Source organism: Anguilla anguilla, chromosome 2 (genome assembly GCF_013347855.1).
Source record: "Anguilla anguilla isolate fAngAng1 chromosome 2, fAngAng1.pri, whole genome shotgun sequence".
Taxonomy (NCBI): domain Eukaryota; kingdom Metazoa; phylum Chordata; class Actinopteri; order Anguilliformes; family Anguillidae; genus Anguilla; species Anguilla anguilla.
The window spans coordinates 18,198,728-18,226,516 of record NC_049202.1 but is presented as its reverse complement, the minus strand read 5'-3'; the positions used below and the strand labels follow the sequence as shown (position 1 = coordinate 18,226,516).

Here is a 27,789-nt window from a genome sequence, read left to right as displayed (position 1 = left end):
GCCATGGTTACACTGCTCCTGATGGTGCCTTGACATGAATATGGCTGTCCGGGCATCGTCGAACAAGTACACCATAAGGAACAATGTACCTGGGAGAGGGTGGGAAGAAATTAGGGAGAAAGAAGTACAGCAGCTGTTGAGTAAGTAGCCAAGTCAGACTGTTTTTTATTTGTTTAATTTTTTTTACTGCACTCTATCAGTCACACTCAGTAAGTGACATGCATATATTGAAAAGCCATTAGATTCAGGCTACGCATTATGAGAAACGTGGTCGCAAGTCACGTATCACACTTTCACGCAACACCAATGCAGGAATTGAGTGCATTGTTCTCATTGGCCCACGCAGCTTTTGCTCAGAGCCAAGAAGCAGCTGGTAAGTCAGTAACTAGCGAGCGGTAATCTGTTACAGAGCTGCAGGACATCCAGAGAACGACGGCAGAGCGGAGAGAGTTTGGCGTTAAACCCACAGCACTGAGGCCGCATTGAGCCATTCCTCCCCCTCCTGCCCAAACCCCCCCCCTCATCTGCCCTGCCCAATGGTCTGATTTGGGAGAGAAGTTTTGAGGGAGCTGCGGTGGAGGCCCACGCCCTCGTTAGCTGCGTGCCTCCACTCCATCAGCGATTACCCAGCTGCCCTTGAGGCTGGTGTACCACCCTGCGGATCTCAGCCCAGCTCCACTGAACACCCACGCTCCCGCTCCCTCTCTCTCTCGCACAACCCTTTAATCCACAAAAGATAACACACAAAGACCTTTTTCTCCTATAAATAGAGGGAGGATAGGGGAGGGGTTGTTGGTGATGGCATTTTGAAGTGGTCTTTTTTTGGGAGATTTCTCAATGGGTTGAATAAAAGCAAAAGTTATCACACAGGGACAAGATTTGTGTGTGTGTGTGTGTGGGGGGGGATAAGTCTCACCTAATCGCTTGGTTTCATAGGGGTCGGATTTGGCAAGAATTTTTTCCTGTTTAGGAATGCAAAAATCCCAAATCAACCCTACTACTCAACCCTTCGAAGACAGATCTATTGAAAATCATGACAAGACAGCAAAAACGCCACATTTCACAATGCGCTCCACTTTTTATTTGTTGAAATTGTGATAAAATTAAACTGTCGAAAATACCATCCCTACTCCAGCCCATACACTCACCATGACTGTTTGATAAGACCATTGAATTCAAGTCTAAATTTACAAATGGATTGTATGTGAAAATCCGGTTTAATATAAAAGATTATATGTTAGAAAATGGATGGATGCCAGAAAGTGATAAATAATAAGAGCAGATGAATTTGGTATGATGATTCGTCAAAAATGGACTGGAAATTTGGTTATGGCCCACAGGGCGAAGGAGAAAAGGGCAACAGAGTACTGCATGCACAGAAAGCACAATTGCAGAGTTCAACACTAAAAAATACCCACAATGCTTTGGGCCGTGGAACAATCCTCTGTCTATTTAGTGCTCGGAGGCCTCTGGAGTGATTCCATCTACTGGTGCATATGAACAACACGCAAGCACGCAAATGGATGAACTCTCTCAACAATTTCTCTCTCTCTCTCTCTCTCTCACTCTCACACACACACACAGCTGGATATCCAGATTTCAGCAGTGCTGCTAGTGACACTCAGCTCTCAGCATTATGGGGGGCAGGGACAGGAATCAAGAGGCCTCCCCCCCTCTCCCTACCACTTACAACTCACAGGTGGTGCTGAACACCAGCACTGCCACAGCAACGGGCCTGCAGGAACCAGAAACCCTGCCCCCACTAAAGGACGCTGCGCAGCACTTATCTGCTGACACAACCAGCTGCTTAAGCCTGCTGAACCTGTCAATCATTCTACCCTCCCGCTTCCACCAGGGGAGCCAAGGTGGGCGCATTCATTAGAACAAAGGGAAAGGGGGAGGGGCCTCTTTTCTCCGGTGCAGATCTCACACCTTCAGAGCAAATTAAAATCTTCAAAAAGAACAGCAGGTCCCCCCCCCACCCCAAAAGGGGCCCTGCTGTTCACAAAGCCCCTGTGATCTCAGCTTTGGGCTCAAATTGCAAAGAATTGTGGGATAGCCTTAAATAGTGTCAATATTACAAGAAAAAAAAACCCATACTGGAACCATTTCAATATCAGCAATTTTAGAAGCCAAAAGCCGATGTTCCTAAGTAGTAAAGCATTTTGTCTGAAAAAAAGGCATTTTAAACAACTAAACTCACCATTAAAAATGACCCATTGTGTCTTTGTATATGAGTACTGATTGTTTTTTGCAGTAAGAGCCTTGGCCTGAATAAAGAAATTAAGAGCAAGACAACAAGTAAAAGCAAGGAACAATTTTAAATAAAAAACCATAATAGAATGGAATGGTTTTCAATTTCAAACAATTTGTGTAATATTCTTGTTAAATACAGATTCATGTATAACAAAATATTCCGCAGTGTTTAACTTATTAGCCAATGTAGGCTTGGCTGAAAGGAACCAAAACTCCCAAACTGGACACTCTACTTTTTTGCTTCCATTCTTATTCTTAGACAAACGTGAGAATGATTTCTCAGAATTCATCCAAAAAGTGCTTCATGTTACGATGTAAAACGTATCTCTGTGAGGAATAATTTCAGAATACAAACAGGGTTCAAGAAATGCAGTACCTATTCATATCAATAATTATCACTTTCCATATTTGTCATTTTATACATACCAAACATTGTAAACCGAAATGCACCGTAAGATACATTCAATGTGGTATACTGGAAATCACTCAAGGTGTAATTACACATCTGTAATACTACATATTTTAAAATTTCAAATATTTTCCTCAGTCCAGATATTACTTCCAGGAAATATACCACTTCCACGTTTCCCACTAAAGGAAGACGCTCCATTTACTTAAGCACATTCATCCCTGTTACTTTAACACCACGAAGACACCGTTACAAAAAAATAATCTTTTTACTGAAACAGGAAAACTGCAAACAGACATGTCACAAAATAGTGGGCACAAGAAAAGAAAAAAAAGACTGCGCTATGAGCACTTAAGATAGAGATTGTTTTAAAAAAGTAAAGAATCCAACACCAAGATGGTCTTTATGTTTCATCAGCAGTAATCAGACTAGTACCACAGGAGTCTGAAGATGTACTATATTGTAGAGGGGGAAGGCAATGGGTGTGTGGGGAGGAGGGGTGGGGTGGGTGCAGGAATGTTACTTTTGGGATTAGTACCTGGCTAGACCAAAAGGAATGAGGAATGGGAGGGGATGGGATGGGGAGAGGGGTGGAAATGGTCCGAGACTGACAAGCTGAGGTTAAGTTCGTTTCATCCTTGCTCAAAGCTGGTCGAATTCTTTAATGTCCATGAGCTCCGCGTTGGTTTCATTTTTGTACAATCAGTGGCCTGTCCCTTCGGAGAGAAACGCAAGTGAAGACAGGAAGGATTCTACTTCTTCTTAGCATTGACGCTCTTGCAGACCCAGTTCATGCCTTCCTGAAATGGGTCACACACAATGAAAACAGGAACAGCGTTAGGGAAATCAGCAATGTGACCTCTCATGTAAAAAAAAAAAAAAAAAAACCACCTTCTGGATTCCAGGACCGGAAAGTCATACAGTCTATTTGGGAGGGGGGGGGGGGGGGAGAGATCATAAACTTATACTTCTCTGCAGCAGCACACTCATTAAGTTGTTACAGATTTGCAAAAATAAAACACATTTAAGCTCAGAAGTGGTCTTCCAGCAAAGACACTGGGCGTCAGGGCATGGATGCACTCTGGCATTAAACCCTGACCATGTGAGAATCTCCTGCCCGGCAGACCCCTGGTATTTGAACAACAGCGGCCATAGTGCCACTAAGGGAGGGGCAGTTTTGGCTGTCAGGGTTGTCTCACCGCAAGCCAAAGGTTCCTCTGAAATACACTGCTGAGGCTGAGGCGAACGGGTTCTCACCGAACAAATTTCACCGCCTTTCGAATTTCTTCCCCGCCCACCACAAAAATGCTATTCGTTAGAGAAGGCCAACCTGGATGCCCTCTCCGGTCAGGGCGGAGCAGGATTGGATCTGCCACAGTCGGTCCCGGATGATGTGCAGGTTGAGGCCCTCGGCGATCTCGGAGGCCGGAGCCGCCGTCAGCAGGTCCTGCTTGTTGGCGAAGATCAGGACCGGGACGCCGCTTAGCTTCTCCTCGTCCAGCAGCTCGGCCAGCTCCTGGCAACCAGAGCGTGAGGGGAGGTGTGAACGTACAGAAACCGTGGTTCACACACAGAAGAACGCATGTGTACATGCATGAATGTGCACACACACACACACACACACAAAAAGTACTCTCTTTAAAATAAACTCAATGCCCTTTCTGTTTAAGATGGATGTGGACTTGTGGGAGATTTACATCCATTCATGTGTGAATGAGCTCTACATGACGTCTGAAGACAAAATAGTTTTCTTTTCATGAAATGGGTACAAAATCCATGTGAAACAAAAGAGTACCTGTCCAGTTTCATCAAACCTCTTTCGATCAGCACTGTCAATGACATAAATCTGAAATAAAGCACACAGTGAAGGTTTTGATCACAACCACAGGGAGGCAAAGCTAACAGAAATAACTGGGGAAGTAGTTACTGTGACACAAGTGCAGAGATGTGCTACTCACAAGCATGTCTGTGTTCTCAAAGTAGTTCCTCCAGTAGGGCCTGATCTTCCTCTGCCCTCCGATGTCCCAAACGTTCAGCTTGAAGCCCTGAGACTGAACACTCTTGATGTTAAAACCCTGCAAACAAACAGTCAAGAGGTGAGCAGAATGCGTGACCTTATCCCTCTGGCAGGGTTAAGGGTCGCCACTGTTCTCCATGCTGCTTCGGGCAACAACGTGCTGGTAAGTGTGCTTGATAACACGTCTCCTAGAAGCCTTCACATCTGGCAGAGCACAACACAAGACACATGTAGCTTCCTGCGCGAAAAACCAAAGTCCTCAGCTAAGGGAACGAATCACGTTCTTGTTTTAGCTCTAAGCGGTGATGTCACCTTCTCTAATGACTATACGCGACAAATAGGGACTCCCCCAGCCAGTCAAGTACCTGCAATCTGCCTACATCGGCACTGCAATATGCCCGTGACAGCTGGTGGACCATGAAATAGTGAAAAGAAATATTGGCTGGCTGCAAAATTAGCCCTATGTAGCCCCGAAGCAGTGCAGCCCCTAAACTGACAAGGAATGCTGCATCTATCAATGGAGCTCAAATTTGCAACTGGGCATTGTAAATGAAGAAAAATGAGGGGAAAAATCTTCTGTGGGAAAAGAGAAAGAAAAGCACTCGATTCCTATGAGCCAGGCAAAAGAGTTGGACTGGAACGTGACTACAGTGGAATGGGATCTGATCCAGGGGGCGTATTTGTACTGCAAACTGCTTTGTGCAACAGAAAGGGAAACACACTCAGACCTGACCAGCCACCCAGGGTTGAATGCAGCTTTCCTATAAATACAACTAGAGCAAACGCTACTGTGGCTGTTCAGTGTGCCTGGTATTGTGCAGCAGTGTTCTTCAGAAGTACATAGACATTCATCAGGTTTAAAGGTAAATAACTTATTCTTTCAATAATAACTAATAACTTTTTATCATTCCATTTGGCCAGGCAATCCCTGAGTGTTACTGAATAGCCAGGTCTACGTAGAGGGCCGAACACAAGAGTCAAGAATACACAGTTGTGCTGGACCTCGTGGCAGCCATTTTGTGTAATTTACAAGTCAAAAATCTCATTAATATTCCAGCCATCTTGTTCTATTTTATCTCCACATCATTCAGGCAACAGCTAATTAGACATGCGCTCATTCCCAGGTTTGGCACAGGGGATTTGGCGTGGTTCAGGCATTCATGAATCAATAAGAGGAATAACCTCCCCCCAACACAGACACACACAGACAGACACACACTCCCACAGTTATAACTCTCAGAGCAGTTCAGTAGTGTGAACCGCAGACTGCATGTCAGCTAGCATGCAGTAACCATGCTGCTGAGTTAGGCTACCCACGGAGGCAGATGACCGACTTACTGCGGAGGGGTGTATGGGTTGTTTGTGCCCTCCTTGCTCTCATTTTGGGTTGCGTGCAGCACCTGTGAGAGGGTGATGTGGTTGATTTCCCTAGAGACCAGCTGTTCGGGGACTATGTACTTTGCGCCTAAGTGTGCGCGCATGCGTTTGCACAAGTGAATGGGAGTGTACGGGCTGCACCTGTGTGGGGGTGATATGGCTGATGTCCTCAGATGCCAGCTGCTTTAGAAGGGTGGTCTTGCCGCCATTGTCCAGGCCCAGTAACAGGATGCGCACCTCCTGATCTGGGGAGCTCTTCAGCTTACGCAGGATGGACAACAGACCCTACGCCAGGCAAACCATTTACACACGTCACAAAGTGAACACTGGATATTTAACAATCCCCAATTTTACAAGCCCAAAGTCACATCGCTCCCTCTGTAGCTATCACTCGCAATCATATAGCCTACATCACTCTCACTGTAACCATCAGTCACCAGTGGGTGACAGGACTATTTGGGGACCCCCCTGCTTCCAAGAATTCAGCAATAAATGCCATTTCAGTTTCTGTAGCAGTAACAGTACATTTGTTATACAGAATAAATAGCTGCAAGATGGCAGCTGGTAGTGTGGAATTTTTGGGTTTTTACGAAACAAAGGGGGATTGATAAATAAATTGTTTTAGACTGTTGTCATGCCTATGGGTTTTTGATGAAGACATGGTGTCACTTGGGATTGCGATTCGAATCCTGCCTGGAGACCGCGTTTATTTGATTTGTGTTTTAAGGGGTTGTAGACCAGTTCAGTCTGGGATCTCTGGCAGGTTTACTTCCCTTCTGCGAATGTGAATGCATTACTAAATGTGTGAAATGTTCCTATTCATTATTATATAAAGCAAATACACAATCCAGGAATATCAAAGTGTTTTGACCTTAATCTATTATTCCCGGTCGTAATTTCCCGGTTTCAGCAGACGACGTGTCATGCAGTTTTCGATAACAATTAAAATTTCACCTAAGGGAGCAGGAATGTCAATACATGGCTCCTTTTAAACCTAGAAGGAAATGATATCGACACCAGACTCATTAGTAACAGTGCCCCAACCCGCCTGGAATGGCCATGAACCCGCAGTGATATAGCTAATCCATCTTTCACTCTGGATGTCAACATCCATGAATCCAGGCCAGTTGTCTAGCTAGCTAGAAGGATATGGGGATTGTTATTAGGTTAAAAGAAACTAGTTAGCGAGTTACTGCAGCATGCAACAAGAAACGAAGCCTTCGTCAACGAAGCGAGGGTAAAATCAGCAGCAGCATCAAACTTAACGGGCCATAAACACAGGTAAGAACGAGATGAGATTTATCCTAAATTTAAATAACAAAATAGGTAATTAACACGAACGGATCCATTTATTTAAGAATTAAGATAGTACATTCAATAGTTAATACCCACTATGTGATAATACATCAACGCATTTCGAAGGGACATTTCTTTTTTAGCCATCAAGAGAAATCCGAATGTTCTTTTCTCGCACCTAGCTAGCTAACGTTCATGATACCGTTATCTGGCTAATCTGTCTCATTAAGAGCTGCTACTGTTATCTGGGTACCTGAACATCGATCTACCTTTATGCATCGTAGTCGACAAAACGCAATAAACACATAACAGCTGGAAAGGATGCCAGAGGCATGACAATGTATCAAACAGTTAGCTAGCTAGCTAAATATAACAAAAGAACTCACCATCTCGGTTTATCTCCCAAAGACTTGAGACGCCGCGAAGGGTTACTAAGCGCCTGTGACGTATTACACAAATTGTGTACGTGCAGAATACGACAGGCGCAGTTTCTTAAGCACATACTTTGATGACGTAAAATTGAAAGCAAGGCTTTTCTTTAATCTTTTCCATGAGGCATAGCACTGCATAACAGCGTGCCGGAAGCTTGATTTTTGTTGTACAGACCTACATTATATCATTATAGCGTCTTATTATTTTTAGTTTAGGAATAAAAGGTGCCACGTCGCACCACATGAATAGCTAACGTTGGGTAGCCAGCTAAACCTACTTGCCTGTGGTTGCACATTGACGTCTCACCGTTCATTTTTGTATCCTATACTACTAGAACTAGCCGCGACGTTGACAAGCCAGTTTACCATGTCTCAAACGTAAATCTAGGTAGCTATTGCTGTTAACTCTATCGTTGTTGCAGTGTTATCTATACTGTTTGCGTGGGGAATTTAAAACATATATGTATCGTACTCGATCAAGAAAGTGAAGTCAAATTAATTATTATTGTCCCTACTGTCATTTTTGAGACCAGCGCGCTAACTCTGCATGTATAACTATATGGGGGCACATATTTGGTGGGGCAACACTAGGGGAGCAAACCCTTGTGTGTGATTGGAATAGGAAGTGCCACGTGCAGCTCCGCCCGCCCACGCTCTTGGAATATTCCTCTTTGAACCATTTCATTTGTTCATCTACCTTGACTTCTCTCCTAACCAGATTTGCCAAAGGTAATGTATCTTGTTTGTGATCTTGCTTCGAAATATGTTAGAATGTTGTCGTCCAATTTTTTTGTTTGAAAGCGGGGGATTCGAATACAGTGCCATATGCTTGCAGTATAACCTGCCTTGGTGGATGCATGGTATCTCGTGTCACTAGTTCCTTGCAGTAGTATACATCATCAGAATGTAAAATTAGTTTACTTTAACACCGTTGATCTTATCGCCTTCATTTCTGCATTTGCTACATCACAAGGTACGATATAGGGACAAGTGGTCTAGATTACGATTTCCTCCCAAGGGTACTGTAATGTTAAAGTTCACACACACGTTTGTCACCCCTTTTTGGTTGTGACTTGGAATAACCTGTTCTTACATCAGCAATATCAGGCCAGGAAATAGTGAAGAAGTGCATGTGTTATCTCTCAGTCTTTGGAAAAAAATATACGTCGGTATGAAGTTACTAATTGCGTACCTGTTTGTTCTAAACCAAATTTACTCCATATGCAGCGTTCATTATACACTTACCTGGGATCATGCATAACAAATCACATGACACACAATGAGGCGCACAAAGGAAATGACACCAGCTCCAGAATACTCAGGAAATATGATTTATTAAAGTAAATACATTTTATTTATTGAGTGCCAACATACCATATGGAATTCCCTACTTAAAGAAAGGTTTATCGAACACAGCTATTGAATATCATTGTGGGGTCACAGCAAACTATTCTGTCGTTATTTTTTTCCTCCTTATCAAATCGGACTGATTATGGGTTTTACCTTAATGTTTTGGGTAGAAACCTGCAGTTTTACACAAGTTTTGTGTTAATGAAAAAGCTACCTTCTCTCATTCTGTCTTACTAGACTGCAGGCCTCAGGGGTTAGCCAGTTCATTAACAAATTACCTAGACTTGTTTGAACCCATTTACAAGCTGTCACCCAAAGCCACCTCCCTCCCAAAACGTGCTCATGACTTCATGGTCCCAGTGTCCTTTTTAATTTCTCAGTCAGAAAGTTTACATTTTGTTCATACTGTGGTGAGCACAGTTTTTAAGGCCAGGGTAGATGTTGTCAGAACCAGAAACCTGGCCTCCCACACCATAAGTCAATGGCATTGCCACATAGATAAAAGGCCAGTCTCACTGAAGGACTCGGTGATTCAAGTTAACCGTGTTTGTACTTTGAATACATTTTTTTGCCAGTTTATGTTGATGTATGATTCCAGTAAGCTACAAACAGGTCTGGTTTGTTCTGGCACCAGCTTGTGTGTGTGCATGCATGCGTGTGTGTGTGTGTTTGCGTGTCTTTCTGATTGTAGGGCTGTAATCCATAGGATGTTCCCTTTGGCTAAAATACTTACTGGAAGCTCAGCCTTACAATAACATCTGGAGAATATACTGGGGAATGTGCAGGCCTTGCTATTTCACCAGCTGTGACATTAACCTGCAGAGTAAGAAAACCCTTGTCAAGGAGGCAGGCTGTGTCCTAGTGCAGTTAGAGTTAATTTATCCTTGAAAGGGTACAGAAATGAGAAAAAGCTATGTGAGAAATATGGGTGTAACGTAACCCGCTGTGAGCAGTCACAGGGTGAACGTGTTGTTTGTTTTTTCTCAAACACACAGAGACGCACTGACTGACAAGCGACAAGCGCATTTCTGACTGTTCTAACAGAAGCCGCTCTCACCAGTTAAATATAAACCCTGTTGAGGTTTCGGCGACACGCAACCGTGCGTTCCCAACCAGCACAGACCTGTGTTTGCAGTTCCGCCGATTGATCACCACCTCGTTCCTCACAGCTTTTGAAACCTCTGCGCGTCCCGCATTTGCATGAGTGGCCCACCATTTAGCGGCAACAGCGGGAATGAGCCGACTGTGCAGCCGAAAAGAAAACGCGCAGTCCTGTCTGTCAGGTTTCGTGAGATGAGCCCTTGCATTCGAGAAAGGGCTCATTTGTGGATTTCACAGCACGTGTTAACTAATGGTGGGTGTTGCACACTTCCTGGGTGGCTTGGTCTCCACCTGTAACGCATGCTCAGTCAGCGTAGCCTGCAGTTGATTTGATCACAACATCTGGGATGCCTTTCAAAATAAAAGAGATTTTTTAAAAAGTGTCTCAGGAAACTATGAGTGCAGGGGCTTTCGTGAACGGGAGAGACTGAAAGACTTCCATCAACTGCCGCTCTTCACTGTGTAGGAGTTCAAACTGTCGGAGGCTGCATTTTTACCACATTAAAGCAGAAGAGAGCCTGGGAGAAGGCAAGCTGGAAAACCAAAGGCCTTTGTTTTTCAGTGTCAGTTTCTTTTGCCGTGTCTGATGTTCTAGTTATCTGGAATATCCCCTGTCCTCTTTCTGTGCTGCAGAAGCAGAAGGAGGCAGGCTGGTCTGTGAGACGACTGTGTGAGATGTGAGATGCTCTGTGAATGAATATCACTTGCGATGTTTTCATTGCGCCCCACAATAAAGGTCAAATGTGCAATATAGAACCGGGAGTCACTGCTTTCTGTCGAAGGCTAACAAACTGCTTGACAGCGCTGCCATTTTTGTGCCAGACCAGTTCAGGGGGGGGTGGTTCAGTCGTGTGGTCATGGGCTGTTTTCAAGATGTGGAATTTGTGATCTGGGAAACAGTTTCGTTTCATTACCGTATGCACCCAACTGAGCTGCTGAAATGGTTTTCTTGGAACTTCTCTCCAGGTGATAGGCAATTCAAGAACAAACAAGTGATTCGCACCCAAAGGTGAACTTAACGTCATTGATTTAGCCACGTACAAGGGAAAAAAAACGAGCTCAGACATTTCGCTTGAGCCTTTTTTGTAGTGATGTGAAACGATGCTTACTTGTTCCTTCTTGATTACAAAATTATCAAGTTTTATTTTTAGCGCAGGCCACTTCTTTATTATTGATGTGAGAAGGGTAAATAAGGTCAGGGTTAACTGAGTTTAAGCATTATTGACAGAGGCCTCTCTTTTGTGGTGCCCGGGCACTCAGGCATAAGCACATAGAAGACGCAGGTTTTCTCCAAGTCAGGATTGTTCCAGTTTCTTATGATTAGTTAGTGCTAAGCGCCAGGCCCATGGATGCTGTTTTCCTGTTTTCTAGTCTTGTCTCCTCATTATCTTAAAAGCTCCCTCAGAGTTGAAAGGAAGAATTTAAAAAACTTGAACAATAGGACCCCCACAAATTTAATAGCTGCGAGACAGTCTTAGACAGATCGCCTTTGTTTAAGATGAAAGTTTTTATTTGAGCTCCCTCAAAGTATTGTGGATGTAGCATGATGTCCGCCAATTTAAAATATTCTCAATTTAAAATGCTCATAAAACTCTGTCTTCGTGCTGTAATTCTTTTTAGTTCTGCTTGGTGATTTTCCAGCTGTGTGTTTTAGCTGTGTGTATGGAAAGAACTGAAACACCTTAATATTGCACCTTCAGCAGATATTTAAAAAACGTGTAGGCCTAAATGCAGTATGTTGGGAATCATAGCTGTGTGTGGCTCCTGATGGCATTGGCTCTTTCCTAAAGACAAGATGGGATGTGTGGTGAATCAAAGCTGTGTGTGGCACCTGATGGAATTTGCTCTTTCCTAAAGACAAGATGGGATGTGTGGTGAATCATAGCTGTTGTGTGGCTCCTGATTGGAATTCGCGCTTTTAAAAGACAAGACGGGATGTGTGAGGAATCATAGCTGTGTGTGGCTCCTGATTGGAATTCGCGCTTTTAAAAGACAAGACGGGATGTGTGAGGAATCATAGCTGTGTGTGGCTCCTGATTGGCATTCGCTCTTTTAGAAGACGAGACGGGATGTGTGGGGAATCATAGCTGTGTGTGGCTCCTGATGCCATTCGCTCTTTCCTAAAAGACAAGACAGGATGGCCCTGGGCAGCTTTGACATCGACGCCCCCCGCTGGGACCAGTCCACCTTCATGGGGCGGCTCAAGCACTTCTTCAACATCACCGACTGGCGCACTGCCCTGCTGCCCGACGCCAAGCTGGACGAGGCCAAGGCCCTGGTCGACAGTTGCAGGTATGGCTGGGGGGGTGGGGGGGGGTGGGTGGAGTCGATTCACAAACGCAACAACACATCGGTTTGTCCATCTCAGGCTCCGTTCCGTGCTTGCACAGTAGGGTAAGAATGAGCTGTCAGGGATGTTCATTTTTAGATTTTCAGCCGATATTGGAATGTTTTGCGGTTCCCAAGACAAAATATTTGCTTACTCGATCCCCTGTTTTCACTGAGGGTCAGGGGGTTTTTTTTACTTGCCTTTTCTTTAACCTCAATTTGCAAACGTGACCCCAAATTATTCGGGAACGCCTCATCTTGTCTCTCCCGTAGCTTTGAAAATGAATTCCCGTTCAGTTATTTGCGGTAATAATTTCCAGGGGATCATTATGGGGGTTGCTTATTAACCCGGGTGTCACCGTTTGAAAATGAGTTGGAGGGGAGCTTGACTCCCTGGCCAGTGTGGGAGTATTGATAGCTGAGGACACGTTTATTAGTAACTTTTGGCCATGCTGTTCTTTGGCTGTGTTTGATCTCGCTGTTTGCGAAAACTTCCTGAACTGTGCCCTGTTTGCAGTGTAAATCAGCGCTAACCCCTTGCCGCGCTATGCGCGCATGCTGTGCGGGTCTGAAACAGTAGGCGTTCTGGACCTGATGCTGCTGGCCAAATGTTTGTGCAGCCCAGCTGCAAGGCTGGGCTTTTTAATTGCAGTAACAAGATTACGGTGCAATCTGGTACAAAAATTGCTATCCTGAAAATTTTTAAATCGAGCCATTTCTTGGCCAGCTGTGCGTCATTATATCATTAGTTCATGTCTAGAATCAGCCTAGAATCAACTTAAGACCTTAGCTTTTTTGTGCATGAATTAATGATATAAAGATACACAGCTGGCCAAGAAACAGCTGAGCAGCCAATTGTCCAATTGCAGTTGGTCCTCTAAAATGGGGGGAACTGTATGAAACTGTATAAAAAGGGCTAATTCCTACACAGATGACCCGATATGGATGTAAGTACTCTGAAATGAAAGCCGACAGTGTGGCTTTAACGTCATATCCATTGTTTTATTTCAAATCCAATGTGCTGGTGTGCAGAGCCAAAACCGAAGAAATTGTATCACTGTCCAAATACTTACGGACTGCACCGTGTATGTAAACTGCTGCTATTGTTAGCTGGGCAGACCGGTGATGTCATCGTGCTCATGGGATGAAGTCATCGATCTGATGAGATCACAACGGCGCCCTGTCAGAAAGACGGCAGTTCGCCTGCGTGCTGCCAATATCTCTGTGTTCCTCATCTGAGTGAGGATGGGGGGGGTCATGTGACCTGGCTTGTGATCCTCAGGGCGGGAACACTGCCCCCTGGCACCACCGAGGAGCAGCTGCACTACGCGAAGAAGCTGTACGACTCGGCCTTCCACCCCGACACGGGCGACCGCATGAACCTCATCGGCAGGATGTCCTTCCAGGTGCCGGGTGGAATGGCCATCACCGGCTTCATGCTGCAGTTCTACAGGTGAGCCGTCGCGCTTGTACAGGTTAGCTCACTCGGTGTTTGCAGGCTTCGGACTACTCTTCTATAGGCAAGTTTCGACAACTGCGCTGGGTAGGTTGGATTAGTTTAGCAGGCTCTGTACATCAGTTAGACAGGTAATCGTGCAGTCTTTGTGTTGCAGCTATATGGTAACCCGGAGTGACCACCACACACGCTGTCGTGTTGTACAGTATGAGTTAGCTGTTAGAATGTTTATTGATCATATATTGATCGTATATTAGCTATTTCTGTGGTTCTCAGGACATAGGTGGCATCCTTGCATAATGGTTAGGCGACTGGGCTTGAAACTCCAAGGTCGTAAGTTCAATTCCCAGGTGAGGCACTCCTGCTGTACCCCTGAGCAAGGCACACAACCTGAATTTCTCCAGCTGTATAAATGCATCTTATGAAAAAGACTGTACTGTGTAAGTCGATCTGGATAAGAGCGCCTGCTAAATGCCTAGAATGTGACTGTACTAAATATTTGATTAATGAATCCCCCCTTTTCACTCCCAGGCTCGAAACCCTTGTTATTTCTGTGTAAACAATGATTCACTGCAAAGAGATCTGCATTCACTCAACGTCTAAGTCAGAAAATGAATAATATGAGAGAGCTGTTAAGGCAGAGTTTTTATAGGCTGTCCTTCATGCATATTTATTCAAAAACCTCTGAAATTCCCCTTTTTCCTTCATTTAGGAACAAAGTATTTGAATACTGCTTGAAGTAATGAAATAGTAATCCCTGGGTTTAATATTTGAATAATGGATTGAGGCTCCTCGTCCCCATTAGGATAGTGTTTCATGGTTCATCTGTACCAGGAAGCAGGAACCCAGCAACACAAAATGCCTCTGAACGCTGGGTAACATTCTGCTTAGATTCTCCTTTGGCTGTGAGAAAATGTTATGACCGGAACATTCTCCAAACAATCTTAGAACATATTTATTGTTCCAAACAAGCTCTGTCTGAATCACAGAAAAATGATTCAGGTAGAAACTTTATGGTAAATGTACAATTGTTAGCATATTCCAAGTTTCACTGCCAGTTTCACTGAACTGAACACTGGTAACTTCCTAGATGATTGTTATCTTACACATTGGTCATTCATGTGTATAGAAAAACTTAATGATATTCTAACAGTTTTTTAAATGATTAATTTCACTTAAATGTAACTTTCAAGAAATATCCTGGAAACTGGACAAATGTTTGTGTTTGGGGACATATACCGTAGCTGCCAACGAGTGTACCTAGAGAATTTTCTGGAAACGGCGGAAGCTGGGAGTTTGGGGGGGGGGGGGGGATGTGGGCCTTGCAGAGCGGTGGTCTTGACTGAGTCGTCTCTCTCCCTTGTGCGGTGCTTCTTGCAGGACGGTTCCAGCTGTGGTGTTCTGGCAGTGGGTCAACCAGTCCTTCAACGCCCTGGTCAATTACACCAACCGCAACGCTGCCTCTCCCATCACCCCCAAGTAAGACCCCCCCGTGAGCGTCACACACTCTTCAGCTGGCCTTTCACTTCCTGTAGTCCTACGAGGAGGGGACTGACGGGCATAACCGAAAGGCTGATTCTGATGTGCTCTGTTATGGTAATAGAGTGCCCTTTAGATTGAGGCGAGGGGGAAGTCCCCTCAACTGCTACCAGTGTGCAGCGCCCACCTGAATGATGCATGTCGGCCATTTTCCACCCACCAGAACACTCACCACTGCGGAGGTGTAAAGGGAGGAAATTATTAAGTGACTGAAACATTTTTTCATAAGGCGCTGGCCTTGTTCTACCGTTTTTGGGTCTGAAAGACCTACAGGACATTGTGCTAAGCACTGTCAGGTGATCTCTTTTGATCTCGCTGTTTGCTCTCTCAGAACAATGTGACGTCAAGTTAGTCTACCTGTTCTTCGAACGCAGTTTTGCATAGTCCACCAGTGCTAGAGACTGCAGTGTGTACTCAAGGTCATCTTTCTCTCTACTTCCCTGTCCTTCCCCTCTTTATATGTCCTCTGAGGAAGATGGCTGCCTTTCTGCCCTGAGTACAAAGTTAATGGTGTGAAGAATGTTAATAAAACATTTTTTTTTTATGTTTGATATATTTGACAGTGTAGATTTGGCTTGTGTTTTTGTTTGGTCATGATTACTTTCTATATTTTTCTTTTTCTTCCCCTTTCTCAGACAAATTGGGGTGGCATATGTAACAGCCACCAGCACTGCCCTGGCCACAGCTGTTGGACTGAACCTGTACACCAAGGTATAGCACGCCTACAGTCAGTGACCTCACACCAGGGTTCACTGAGTAATACCATATGAGTAATACAGAGAACCCAGCTTGAAACCAGCCTTAAAGGTAGCAAAGTGACCGAGGATGACCAGCCCTGCTCCCTCCCTGTGTCCACAGAAAGCGCCCCCTCTGGTGGCTCGATGGGTTCCCTTTGCTGCTGTGGCTGCCGCCAACTGCGTCAACATCCCCATGATGAGGCAGCAGTGAGTTCCTTTTTCGGGGGAAGAGAGGGGTGAGGGGAGGTGGGCTGTGTGTAGAGATGGGGTGGGGTAGTGGGAATGATGTGAGTGTTATTGGGATTGTAGAGGAGTAGGATGGGGGTATAAGGAGGTAGGGGTGTAGAGGATGGAGGTCTAAGCAGATAGTAGAGGTAATATATGGAAGTGCAGATGGGTGTTGGGAGGGGTGGGTGGCGTTTGGGGCAGGAAGATGGTACTGATTGGAGGTGAGGGGGTTGTAAAGGGGGAGGTGTGTACTCCTGTCAGAGAGACCACCCTGAAACTCCTACCCCAAGGTCAGAGTGCATTGGTGTGAGAGGAGAAACCGAGTTGGTGGGGGGGCCTATTCCAGCTGGTGCCACTGTATATAACCCCGCCCTCCCTTTCCACTCTCTCCCCCTCCCTCAGGGAGATCCTCAGTGGCATTGCTGTCACAGACGAGAACGGGAACAAGCTGGGACACTCCCGGGTGAGTGCCACACGCTCTGGGGGAGGGTCTAACGCCGCTCAGCCTGGCCAGGCCAGGCATCGGTTAATTAGTGTCTATACGACTGTCTGAAAGCACAGAAACCTTCGCTGCAATGTGTGGCCATTTTAATCAAGAGCCTATCTGTCCTAACAGCTTCTTCTGTGTACTGTGTTTCCTCCCATCTAACTCTAACTCTGCCCTTCTCTCCCTCTCACTTTCTCTTTTTCTATCTCTTGCTGTCTCTCTACCTCCCTCCCCATTCTCCCTCTTGAACACTGTCCCACTCTTTATACTTTTTCGTACTCCATCTTCCTCTCTGTAACCATCTTTCCCACTGTCTCTCTCTCCCTCCCTCCCTCCCTCCCTCCCTCCCTCCCTCCTGCAGAGAGCAGCTGTGAAGGGCATCACACAGGTGGTCATCTCTCGCGTAACCATGGCAGCCCCAGGCATGAGTGAGTGTTGAACGCAGCCGCAACCGTGCAGACAGAGGGGTCAGCAGGCCGTAGAGGAGGCGCACGGAGCATTCTGGGAGTGAACTCCCATCCCCCAGCTCCTCTCTCAGCTCTGCCCAAGTCCACTGAAGACATTATGGCCCGCGCTACCTTATTCGTTTATTGCTTTGGCTTTGGATTGTGACGGATAGCACATCCTCATTCACTGAGCTTTCGTTTGCCATAAGTCGCACATTATCTTTATTTCTGTTCATTCATTTGGTATATGTTCTTGTCCAGAGAGACCTGCAAGGCAGTGGTATTAACATATGTTACATGCATAGAAATAACAACAGCAAAAAAAAAACATAGCAATAATGGCACTGCTGATATATTTCCTTACAATTACCTTAAGAGCAAAATAACTACTGTACATCATGCTACCCAAAATGCAGCACCTAATCACTGTTAAAGGCAACATTATCCTATGTAAAACAGTAATAATTACATATGATTGCAGCATTACCTTACATAAGACACTAATAATGATTTATAAGTGCGACATTACCTTATGCAAGACCTTAATAGTGATTTATAAGTCCATCCTTACCGTATATAGGACACTAATTATGATTTATAAGTACAATATTATCTTATTTATGAGGCCTCATATTCCACTGTTTGGTGCAAAATATGATTCCTAGATGGTGCCAAATAACCATCCAGAAGAGTAAGAATAATCAAGGTCATTGACATAAAAAGAGAATATGTTCTCAGTCTGGTAAAATGAATACCTGGTTAAATAAATTTATTTTAATTAACTATCTTGCATCCTCCTGTCAAGACTTATAGCGATTAACAGTGATTTGACCGGGTTCTACGGTAGGTGCAGGATTCCTTTTACCAGCGGTACAGTGAGTGAATCGCCACTGAATCTGTGTTCGCACAGAAGCAAAATATTTTCTACCAACGTGTTATTTCAAGTGAAGTGACACAGAAGCACTTTGAAACGCAGCACGGGCCGCTCTAAATCTGTGGAAATCGCTTTTGCGAATTTAAAACCGTTGTTGAACCCTCGTAACTGCAGCATCCTCTGTCCATTCGGTAGAGCGTAGATTAGCTTTCTTTCAAAATGGGTCCTGTCGGCTACTGCTTCTTTTCACTCCACAGTGAACCGGCTGGGCCGCGCAGTTATCGCGTAATTCGAGCTCACTTAACGCACATCTGCTGTGGCCAGACCGCGGACTCCCCTGTTTTCCGAGCCTCCATCAGATAAACCACGTCTTCAATACGCAAGACGGTTTCACGAGACACGGGAGAAAGCAAAAAAAAAAAAAAAAAAAAAGGTCCATCAGCGTCAGTCAGATTTTTTAGCAGTATGTTTATGTTGGATGAAGAGATTGCCACCCACGTGTTGTTTGGCGCCGAGTAGATGTTATGTGTTCTGCTGACACCCCCTCTATCTCGCGCGGGGGACTTCAGTTATGCGGTCTCTGTTTGTAGAGACCGTGACGGAGGGACTCTCGAGACCGCGGCTCGCTGTGATTCGAGCTCATTTGCCTGATGAATGGAATCCTCCCAGGCTTCCTCCCCGTGATACACGGTCATTATTCTTCCTCTCTTTCTTTATTTCAGTCATCCTGCCCATTATAATGCAGAGACTGGAGAGATACAAATGGATGCAGGTGAGTCCGCTGCCGTTTGCGCAATAAAGAAGGGAAACCCTATCAGTGTGTTTTGCTAAATGACTTTTCACTTGAACTCTCAGTGGAAGGGATGTGAAGTAGAATAAAGAGGCATGCAGGGAAAGAAAGAAGGGGAGAGAGACGGGAAGAAATCAATTGCTTTGATAACACTGTTTTTATGGTGTTTCCAATAAAGTGAATTTGAGAGAGCTGTATAGGAGGGTGAGGGAGGCTTACCCATCTTTCCCCCCTTTTTTGTGGGGGGGGGGGGTATTGTCACCTATGCAATTCAACACATTAGCAACACAAGTTCACGAGTCCTGCAAGTAAAGAATATTTGAATTTGAGAGAAAGAGGGATATCATTAATCAAATCATGCCAATGAGGCAAATGTGAGAGACGGAGTGTGCAGCGAGAAGAGGGAGAGAGACAGACAGAGAGACAGCTGGTCTCAGGGGAGTAAGGACTTGGATCAATATGAGCCTCATCCGAAGCTCATCAGTCAGACTGCTCTCCACGGTGCCGTCTGCAGCATTGATCACGTCTGTGGCTGAAAACGGCCTCAATACGAGGGCATCATCGCCTCTCTAACACTGCACAGACTACAGCACTGTCTCTCCTCTGATACAGCCATAGTGATTTATGCACTCCCGCCCACTAATACAGCTCCATTCGCTAGCATAGCCTCTGCTGCAGCCCTGCCCACTAATACAGCTCCATTCGCTAGCATGGCAGCTAGCACAGCCCTGCCCAATTAATACAGCTCCATTCGCTAGCATAGCCTTTAGCACAGCCCTGCCCAATTAATACAGCTCCATTCACTAGCATAGCCTCTAGCACAGCACTGCCCAATTAATACAGCTCCATTCACTAGCATAGCCTCTAGCACAGCCCTGCCCAATTAATACAGCTCCATTCACTAGCATAGCCTCTAGCACAGCCCTGCCCAATTAATACAGCTCCATTCACTAGCATAGCCTGTAGCACAGCCCTGCCCAATTAATACAGCTCCATTCACTAGCATAGCCTGTAGCACAGCCCTGCCCAATTAATACAGCTCCATTCACTAGCATAGCCTGTAGCACAGCTCTTACCAGTAACACAGCTCCATTGATTAGCACACCTTGCCCACTAACACATCTCCGTTCACTAGCACACCCTGACCACTTACATTGCTGCATACAGTGGCATAGCCCAATCCAAAAACTCCCCCGTCCACTAACACAGTGCTGTCCTGTCCTGTAATGCAGCTATTAGTCTTGTAACACAAACCTTTATGGAATGTTGGAGATATTTTTTAAGCTGTAGTCAAGATGCAATAACTTTGGTTATTCAGAATTGGATAAAGAATGTAAGACATTTTGAAGCTTTAAAACCATTTAATTTTTCTGTGTATATTTGCTTTGTTTTAGAGAATAACATTTCTCCATGGACCATTGCAAGTGATGATGGTGGGAGTCTTGTAAGTAAAGACTGCCGTCTTTGTCATTTTAAATGTCATCGTCAGGCTGTTTTCTGCTACTGGCTACACAAGTAGGTTGACGAGGACCAGGAAACCAGAAGGGGAAAGAAAGCTTAAAAGTTCTTGCAAGAATTTCCCATTTTTGAGGGCTAAAGGTCAAAGGTTATGGGTCTACAGTTAAGAGGAGCCATTGTGTGTGTGGTTAACAGCACCCTTATAGGGACTTTATCCACAGAGCAGGGCCTAGCTGTATTGTCTCCATTTGTGTGAAGAGTATGAACCCCTTTACATCCTCTTTTGTTCTTCACGCTTCCCATTTCTGGCTTAAAAAAACACATTCTTATTTTGCAGCCTCGTCTTCATGGTGCCTGCTGCCTGCTCTCTATTTCCCCAGAGATGGTAAGAATCACAAACTCTTTGCTTAATTTTTTACATGGTGGAGCATTCTTCTTCCTCAACACAGGTTAAAATATTCTCTCTCCCCTCCACCCCTCTACCTCCACCCACTCTGGTTTTTCCAGCTCGATGGCCGTCGCTAATCTGGAGCCTGAGCTAAGGAATTCCATCGTCTCCCAGTATGGCGAAGGCATCCGCTATGTCTACTTCAACAAGGGTCTATGAACCCTCCTCTTCAGGCTTCAATACCTGGCAGGATGTGTGGGATATGTCCCTTTTGTTACTGGAGCAAATGGTAGCAGGGTCCTATAATGGGGCCAATCAAAATGGACGCGTATTGGGGGAGGGGCTGTCACACAAAAGCTTCTGCTTTGATTCAGCATTGTCAGGGCACTGAAAATACGTACAGGTAAAGGGGTTTTGGGATACACCAAGCACACACTGAGAACAGTGCTGTTCAGGGCTGGTTAAAAATGCTTTCTGTGTCCAGAAACCAAGAATATGGTTGTTAATGATTCTTGATCTTGTACGAAAGGTTTAAAATGAATTTATATCAGGAATATTAAATTAGTCAACCAAGTACGTTTAGTTTTTTAGAGACCCTGGGTGCCTTTAAAATTTTCTTGTTTTATAATGTATGCTGCATGTCTTTGTGGGTTACAGTTGTGAGGAAAGCCATTATAAGCTCATCTAATGCCACTTTTGTGTAGAATCAGGAGTGGTTGAGCTGCTGTGTTTATTGTATATTGGCAGCTGCTATTGCCATGTCATTGCCAAGGAAATAATTGGGGGCAACTCAGTGTTTAAAATGGATCCGGCCAGACGGTGCGGTCTCACATGCTCCCCCTAGAGGCCGCGTTTGGTTCCTGCCGACTGATCACAAAGTGCTTAAGAGGATCAGATATTTGCCTTGGATTACGTAATGCTGAAATCAAACACTTTCCCAGATCTCATAATGGATCATGCTGATATATGCAAGAAAATGACCTCTTTCTTCCCTTCCAAGAATTCCAATTATATAACCTGAGGAACTGTGTACAATTTATGTGACCTACCAATGAAAATTAAAGGTGAGGCTCCTGCTGGAGTACACAATGACCTCATGTGCAGCCATGGAAACGGCCTACTAGATGGATGAGCCGTCAGTGGTTGTGACAACACGGTGCTGCTAGAAGACAGGCCTCACCTGTTTAAACATAATATAATCCCTGGTTAAGGTAGGGGCCTGGTAGAGGGGAACACCTCCTGTATCCCTGACACAGGCATCACAGGACTACTGCAGTGCTGTTCAGATGGGGGGTGGTGGCAGAAGACAAAAATAAAAACTAGTCTCATTATCAGCCAACTGAAAGAGGGTCTTGGGGTGTTTGTGACATCACAAAGCAGATTATTGGAATATCTGACCTTATGGGGATGAAAGATCACACCCTCCACCTCGTTTCACATGAGGTTACTTCCTTCAGGACGTGACATAACCTCTACCAAGTGTGCTTGCCGTGTCTACGGATCAAAGTGTAACTGTAAGCCCTTCCTGTGAAGGTTAAGTGAATTTAAAAAAATAAGTTTGAAAACAGCACCAAATTTTATTCACATAATGTATATAAATGTACAAGATTGGCCTCCTGCTACCCATCACCCAATATCAAAGACCCAAACCTACCCCCCACCCACCAATCCCTTACATCTGTGCTGTACCCTTATCTGAAACCACAAAGGAGCTCAACAATGAACATGCTCTCCTTTGACTATGCTGTTACAGTAAAAAAAATAAAAACAAAGGCATGCAAAACATATATGTACATACACACACAGCTGAAGTTGCACAGTAGCAACAAAATGGACTGTCCTTTACATTGCTACTAAAGAGCAGAACAGTGACCATCTTGTGTGCTATCTGCTCAGCCTATAAAGATTTCATTTTTTCTCTTTAACTGCAGCTGAAAATGGACTTTGCACTCCAAATTGTAAAATGTGTTAAAATGTACAGGAAAATGTTTTTAAAAATGTAAACCACTTGATCAGAGGTGCTTGGCTTCAACTAGAAAAACAACCATCACTTCAATTTTTCCTTCACTGAAGACCTTCAGCATTCCATGGCGTGGCTTGAGCTGCATGTTAAATAAGAAATGTATTATTATTACAAACACACACCCACACACAACTTACCGAAAAATGAATCCTAATAACAAAACTTCCAAACTGGATTCTAAACTAAATAATCTAGCATACATCCTATTTCCATAATTTCCTGCCATGTTCTGCACATATGGGTAGCATTAAAAAATCATAAGAGTAATCTGAGACATACCTTGGAGACATCAGTCAGAGCTTCTGCTTCTTTGCTGGCTTGATGGGGATGATGTCATCATCAATCTCTTCCAAATCCTCTGATACCTCAGAGTCTGAATCATCCTCAAAGGCTGGGGAAGGGGAGGGGGTAGTGGTAAGGGAAATCAAAGGTACCTTGCTGCCATTCTCCTGCCTTGTGCATTTACCATAGTCATAAAGCAGCACTGTGAAGGGTTTAACATCCCCTACCAAATCTGAATAATTCATACCCCGTCTCCCAGTGTTTTAACTGAAGCTTGGGAAGGTGACCTCGTGCGCATCATTAGTGAAGTCAAATCATGCTTTGGCCCCAGTCTGCAGCTGTATTTACACCAACGCTGAACTGAGATAAAACGTCTCCATACCTCACTCAAAGGCACGGTCTCTTTAAACCACAGCTTTACAGGACTGCTGTGAGATCTGGCTGCCAAAACCGGTGTGGTTTTGGAATTGTACTGTAATGCAATTCAAAAAATGCATCCAAGACCCAACTTGCACACCACCACCCGAGGTTGTGAGGGCCTTACATGCAAAGGAGACACTGTTTAGGAGACACTCAAAAGAGGATAACCTGGTGGACTCCCTCTCCTGGGTGACAGATATCTAATGCGCTAATGTCTTAGGATTCGATTTCAGACGTTAAGGTGAATATTCCCCAGTATGGTTTCACCGACACAAGCAAATTGTACAAATGCATGGTGCCTTGAACATATGTTATCCGGTCTCCACCACTGTGGTTAAACATGTAGTTTATTATTTTTACATTTAATTTTTAAATATAGGACAAGAGCTATAGAGTTATCAGATATAGATACAGCCTACATTAAATTTAGCTATTCTTTTCCCTGCTGTACTTTGCATACAGAGTCAGTTTTGTAATTTAAAAGATTTACGTAAATGGGTACATTCTTTGGATCTAGCCTATATATTATGTCTTTGTTTGTAATTCTGGCAGCAATATAACCTTAGTATTTTTCAGTTAAGGCTGATTATTCCTAAATACTCAGCAGTAGCTGTTCCACAGTCACACAATGTTTTGAGAAATCCTTAGCATTTTTTCAATTCTCAATAAAGAGAGATATTTTGAAACTGTATGTGTGCAAGCTTCTGTCCTTTAATGGTTGTAAAGTGATGAATCAAATCAAAGTCTAGAAACACTGTATTCTTCCAATGCACTTAATGTCAACAGGCTTTGGAAGGGTTAGGCAACACAGTGTGCAGACTACTGTATTTGTGACCAATCCTTCGAAGGACATTCACTGGATATGCCGTTGTCCATCTTGTATGGAGAAAGTACAGATATAATGGTTCTGATTTATAAATGATAAAATAAACATTTTTTGGCTAGACCAAGAACCGCAGTATTTTACATCTCAGTCATTTGGTCCTAAAAAATTGGTACTAGCATAATACTAGCAGTTGGCTAGTGTTGCCCACAGAGGAAAGGGTTTCACTCAATAGCAATGGGAATGGTCAAAAAATGACTGGGTATTCTAAACTGGGAGGATTGCTTTAGAGGACAAGAACTGGTGTCCACACATTTTGCTGTTGTCTTACATAAATGTTGCGTACATGTCAATAAGTGAAAACAGTTCAACGCAGTGTTGAACAGTGTGAATGCAAACTTGTCTTTGAAACAACAGGCAATGGTGGCTGCTGAGCTGAAAATTGACAACGCTGAAAACTTCCCCTTAAACTGATTATTGGTCTCAACCTGTTTTTAATCATTCCCCTTAACAACAAACCCATTACAATAAAATATCTTAAAATACTCAATATCCTCAGATAGTTCTCCTCAATTAGGCTATTAAGATAGATAAATATCTATATAAAGAAATTAAAAATATTTTTATTTGCATCACAAAATTGTGCATTATTTAAAATTGTGAATACATTTACTCTTAATTCTCTGACACTTAACATTATATTAATGGAAAAGATTTGCAATGCACAGCTTTTGTAATTTAAACAATCCTGAAGTGCAAGTTTTTTTAGATAGGAGGTTGTGCTGAGAACTAACATGGTAGGCTAGTTAACAGAGTGGTGCAACTTATTAAATTAAGTGTAGTGATTAAAAATGATTTTTGTACATTGAATTTATTGTTTAATCTCCCTAATGCGTGGAGAAAGAAGTGCACTTGTTAATCAAGGAGAATTCATGAAAACAGGTTGAGACAATGATCAGTTTAAAGAGAAGTTTACCAACCAATCTATTTTCAACTCAGCAGCTGACACTGATAACAACCAGTGCTGGATCCTATATGTGGATAGTGTAACAAGGTCTGCAACAAAAACACATTTCACCTGAATCATTCTACCATCATCAGGTCCTTTTCTGCAAGTTTGCCACACTATGAGTCATAGAGTGTGATAAGTGTACCCCCTGTCCCCCAACCCACTAGGGGGCGCTGGCAGTCTCACCAATGAGATGAAGCCCGCTCACACAGACGGGTCCCGTTCCAGACTTGAGCCTGAAAGTCACAGGGGCCTTCACCTCAAACTCCCCCATGCTCACCTGCCAGAAAAATGAATGACTGCATAAGGACAAAGAACACAGACGTCAGGGAGGATTCTGTCCCCAAACATCAGCGCGAGTGCAGCTACCATGGGCAGGCAGGAAACGTGAAGGTTGGCCACCGGCACAGAGACTTTCTTCCCCCGGTGATTCAGGGCTGTCACCTCCACTACGTTGCTCTCTTCTTTTGCTCCAGTTCCCAGACAGACCTGCAAAAGGGTGACAGTGATTGTAAGAAATGTTACCTCTACCAAGATTATCACGCATAGGTATTGTCCGATTTATGAATGTGGCATGTTGTTACCTTTATTTTTAAGCAGTAAGTGGTGTGACATACAGATATAAACATTACAGAATGTGTATGATGGAAAATGTATTATTTGCTGTTGTCCATATGTGTTTAGCAGACACACTCTTCCTGGGTGACGAGCTGACATACACTACATGGCCAAAAGTATGTGGACACCTGACGTTCACCATCTCATCCAGAATTATGGATTAATCCATCCACTCTTCTGGGAAGGCTTTTTACAAGATGTTGGAGCATTGCCGCCTGGATTTGCTTCCATTCAGCCAGAAGAGCATTAGTGAGGTATCATTAGGATTTGCCTTCACTGAAACAAAGCTCAACAGCTCCAGACCAAGGGGTGCCCAGATACGTTTGGTCATATAAAGTAGTAACATCAACAAACATGGGTATTACCTTGCTTAAAGTACAACAAATATAATTTTACTACTGACTTTACAATTTTCCGTTTCAGAAGGGTATTACAGTCCCCAAATAATTTCATCTACCACAAGGCCAAAAATCTGAGGATGGACAAGAGTAAAGGAAATCATTTCCAATCACATTCATCACAACTGAATATTCACTGACCTGAATATTCATTGACCTGAGTATTACTCAGCTCAAATCTAAGTTTGAGCAGAGTAATAACTAGGCTACATTTTCTAATAACCATGCCAGAAACTACTTACCTACATTACTGTATTATTAATCTAATTGGAAGACTTACAGAACCTCATATTAACACATTAGCTATCCATTCATGCAGCTCGACAACTGTAGTCACTGAGGTCAGGAACTGTGCTTCATAAAACACCAGTGGCCCCAGAGATAAAAAGTATCTCTGGGGCCACTAGTATATGACTTTATTGATGAACATTCTCCTCCTCTATCAGTTGTAAAAGAGTACACAGACTCCTCATGGGCTGATGGCATACAGAAGTGATGAAAAATACGCAAAGAATAATATCCTGCTGAGGGTGCAAGCCAATCTTAGAGAAAGGCTTATCAAACAACACATTACACCTTATTAGGACGCTATAATTACTTTGTGTAGGTAATACGGTTAGCTAGCAAAAAATTAAGTACCCACCGTCCGGATATCCAAATAATGTTCTACATTTTCATCTTCGTCTCCTTGAAACGTGTAGAACGGGACTTGGGAGGACAACTCACAACCTAGTACCAAACAAATAACACGTTTAATCCTTCAACTGAAAACATTCATATGATATCTCTCACACGAAATAACCAATTTGTGATATTTTATATAACATGGATACCCACGTGGCTAAGCAATCGTTACATTTACGAACGACAAGACGTAGCAAGATCCCACGTGTGCCGCCTCTGGCTAAATAAGCTAACGCTAGTTAGAATCGTAACTTTACAGAACATTCGTTTGCGGGGGAAAACTTACTGAAAAAATAGCTTTCCATTCTTGTTCGACCTACCCTCCCACTCCCCGACGATTCGTCCTCCATGAACGCCATTTCAACAGTTAATTTAGAAAAATGTAAATTTAGCTAGCTATTCAGCTAGCTGTTTTCGTTGTGCTGTCGACAATCAATGAAGAAAGCTGCCGCGTCGCAGAAAGTATTTCGTCAGAATGTTAGGCACTAGGGGAACGTCACTAAATGACATTGTTTGCAGATGTTTATTGTTGATCCATACGCTTTTTAAAATAAAATCAATTAA

General features: G+C 43.9%; 3 protein-coding genes across 6 annotated transcripts; 1 reads left to right on the top strand and 2 right to left on the bottom strand.

The window, feature by feature from the left end:
* Positions 1-1,054: 1,054 nt before the first annotated feature.
* arl3b (ADP ribosylation factor like GTPase 3b) lies at positions 1,055-7,893 on the bottom strand. The gene is made up of 6 exons (XM_035401800.1): positions 7,742-7,893; positions 6,201-6,344; positions 4,624-4,740; positions 4,461-4,511; positions 3,996-4,181; positions 1,055-3,465 (listed from the first exon to the last, which is right to left on the bottom strand). The coding sequence occupies exons 1-6, from the start codon at positions 7,742-7,744 to the stop codon at positions 3,418-3,420; spliced, it is 549 nt and encodes a 182-aa protein (XP_035257691.1). The 5' UTR covers positions 7,745-7,893; the 3' UTR covers positions 1,055-3,417.
* On the top strand, positions 7,132-24,375 carry sfxn2 (sideroflexin 2). Of its 4 annotated transcripts, none has more exons than XM_035401775.1 (13): positions 7,927-8,104; positions 8,505-8,515; positions 12,365-12,529; positions 13,848-14,018; positions 15,402-15,500; positions 16,196-16,271; positions 16,419-16,504; positions 16,928-16,988; positions 17,374-17,440; positions 19,055-19,104; positions 20,517-20,566; positions 20,918-20,965; positions 21,088-21,415. In XM_035401775.1, exons 3-13 carry the CDS (start codon positions 12,375-12,377, stop codon positions 21,185-21,187), a joined length of 963 nt encoding a protein of 320 aa, XP_035257666.1. In that variant the 5' UTR covers positions 7,927-8,104; positions 8,505-8,515; positions 12,365-12,374; the 3' UTR covers positions 21,188-21,415. The 4 variants fall into 4 exon arrangements, with proteins under 4 accessions (XP_035257677.1, XP_035257666.1, XP_035257659.1 ...); XM_035401768.1 differs by having other exon boundaries at positions 7,928-8,174; XM_035401786.1 differs by lacking the exons at positions 7,927-8,104; positions 8,505-8,515 and adding an exon at positions 7,132-7,340.
* Positions 22,526-27,686, bottom strand: npm3 (nucleophosmin/nucleoplasmin, 3). The gene is made up of 6 exons (XM_035401809.1): positions 27,512-27,686; positions 27,185-27,270; positions 25,895-26,014; positions 25,712-25,805; positions 23,271-23,382; positions 22,526-23,070 (listed from the first exon to the last, which is right to left on the bottom strand). Exons 1-5 carry the CDS (start codon positions 27,582-27,584, stop codon positions 23,285-23,287), a joined length of 471 nt encoding a protein of 156 aa, XP_035257700.1. The 5' UTR covers positions 27,585-27,686; the 3' UTR covers positions 22,526-23,070; positions 23,271-23,284.
* Positions 27,687-27,789: the final 103 nt, after the last annotated feature.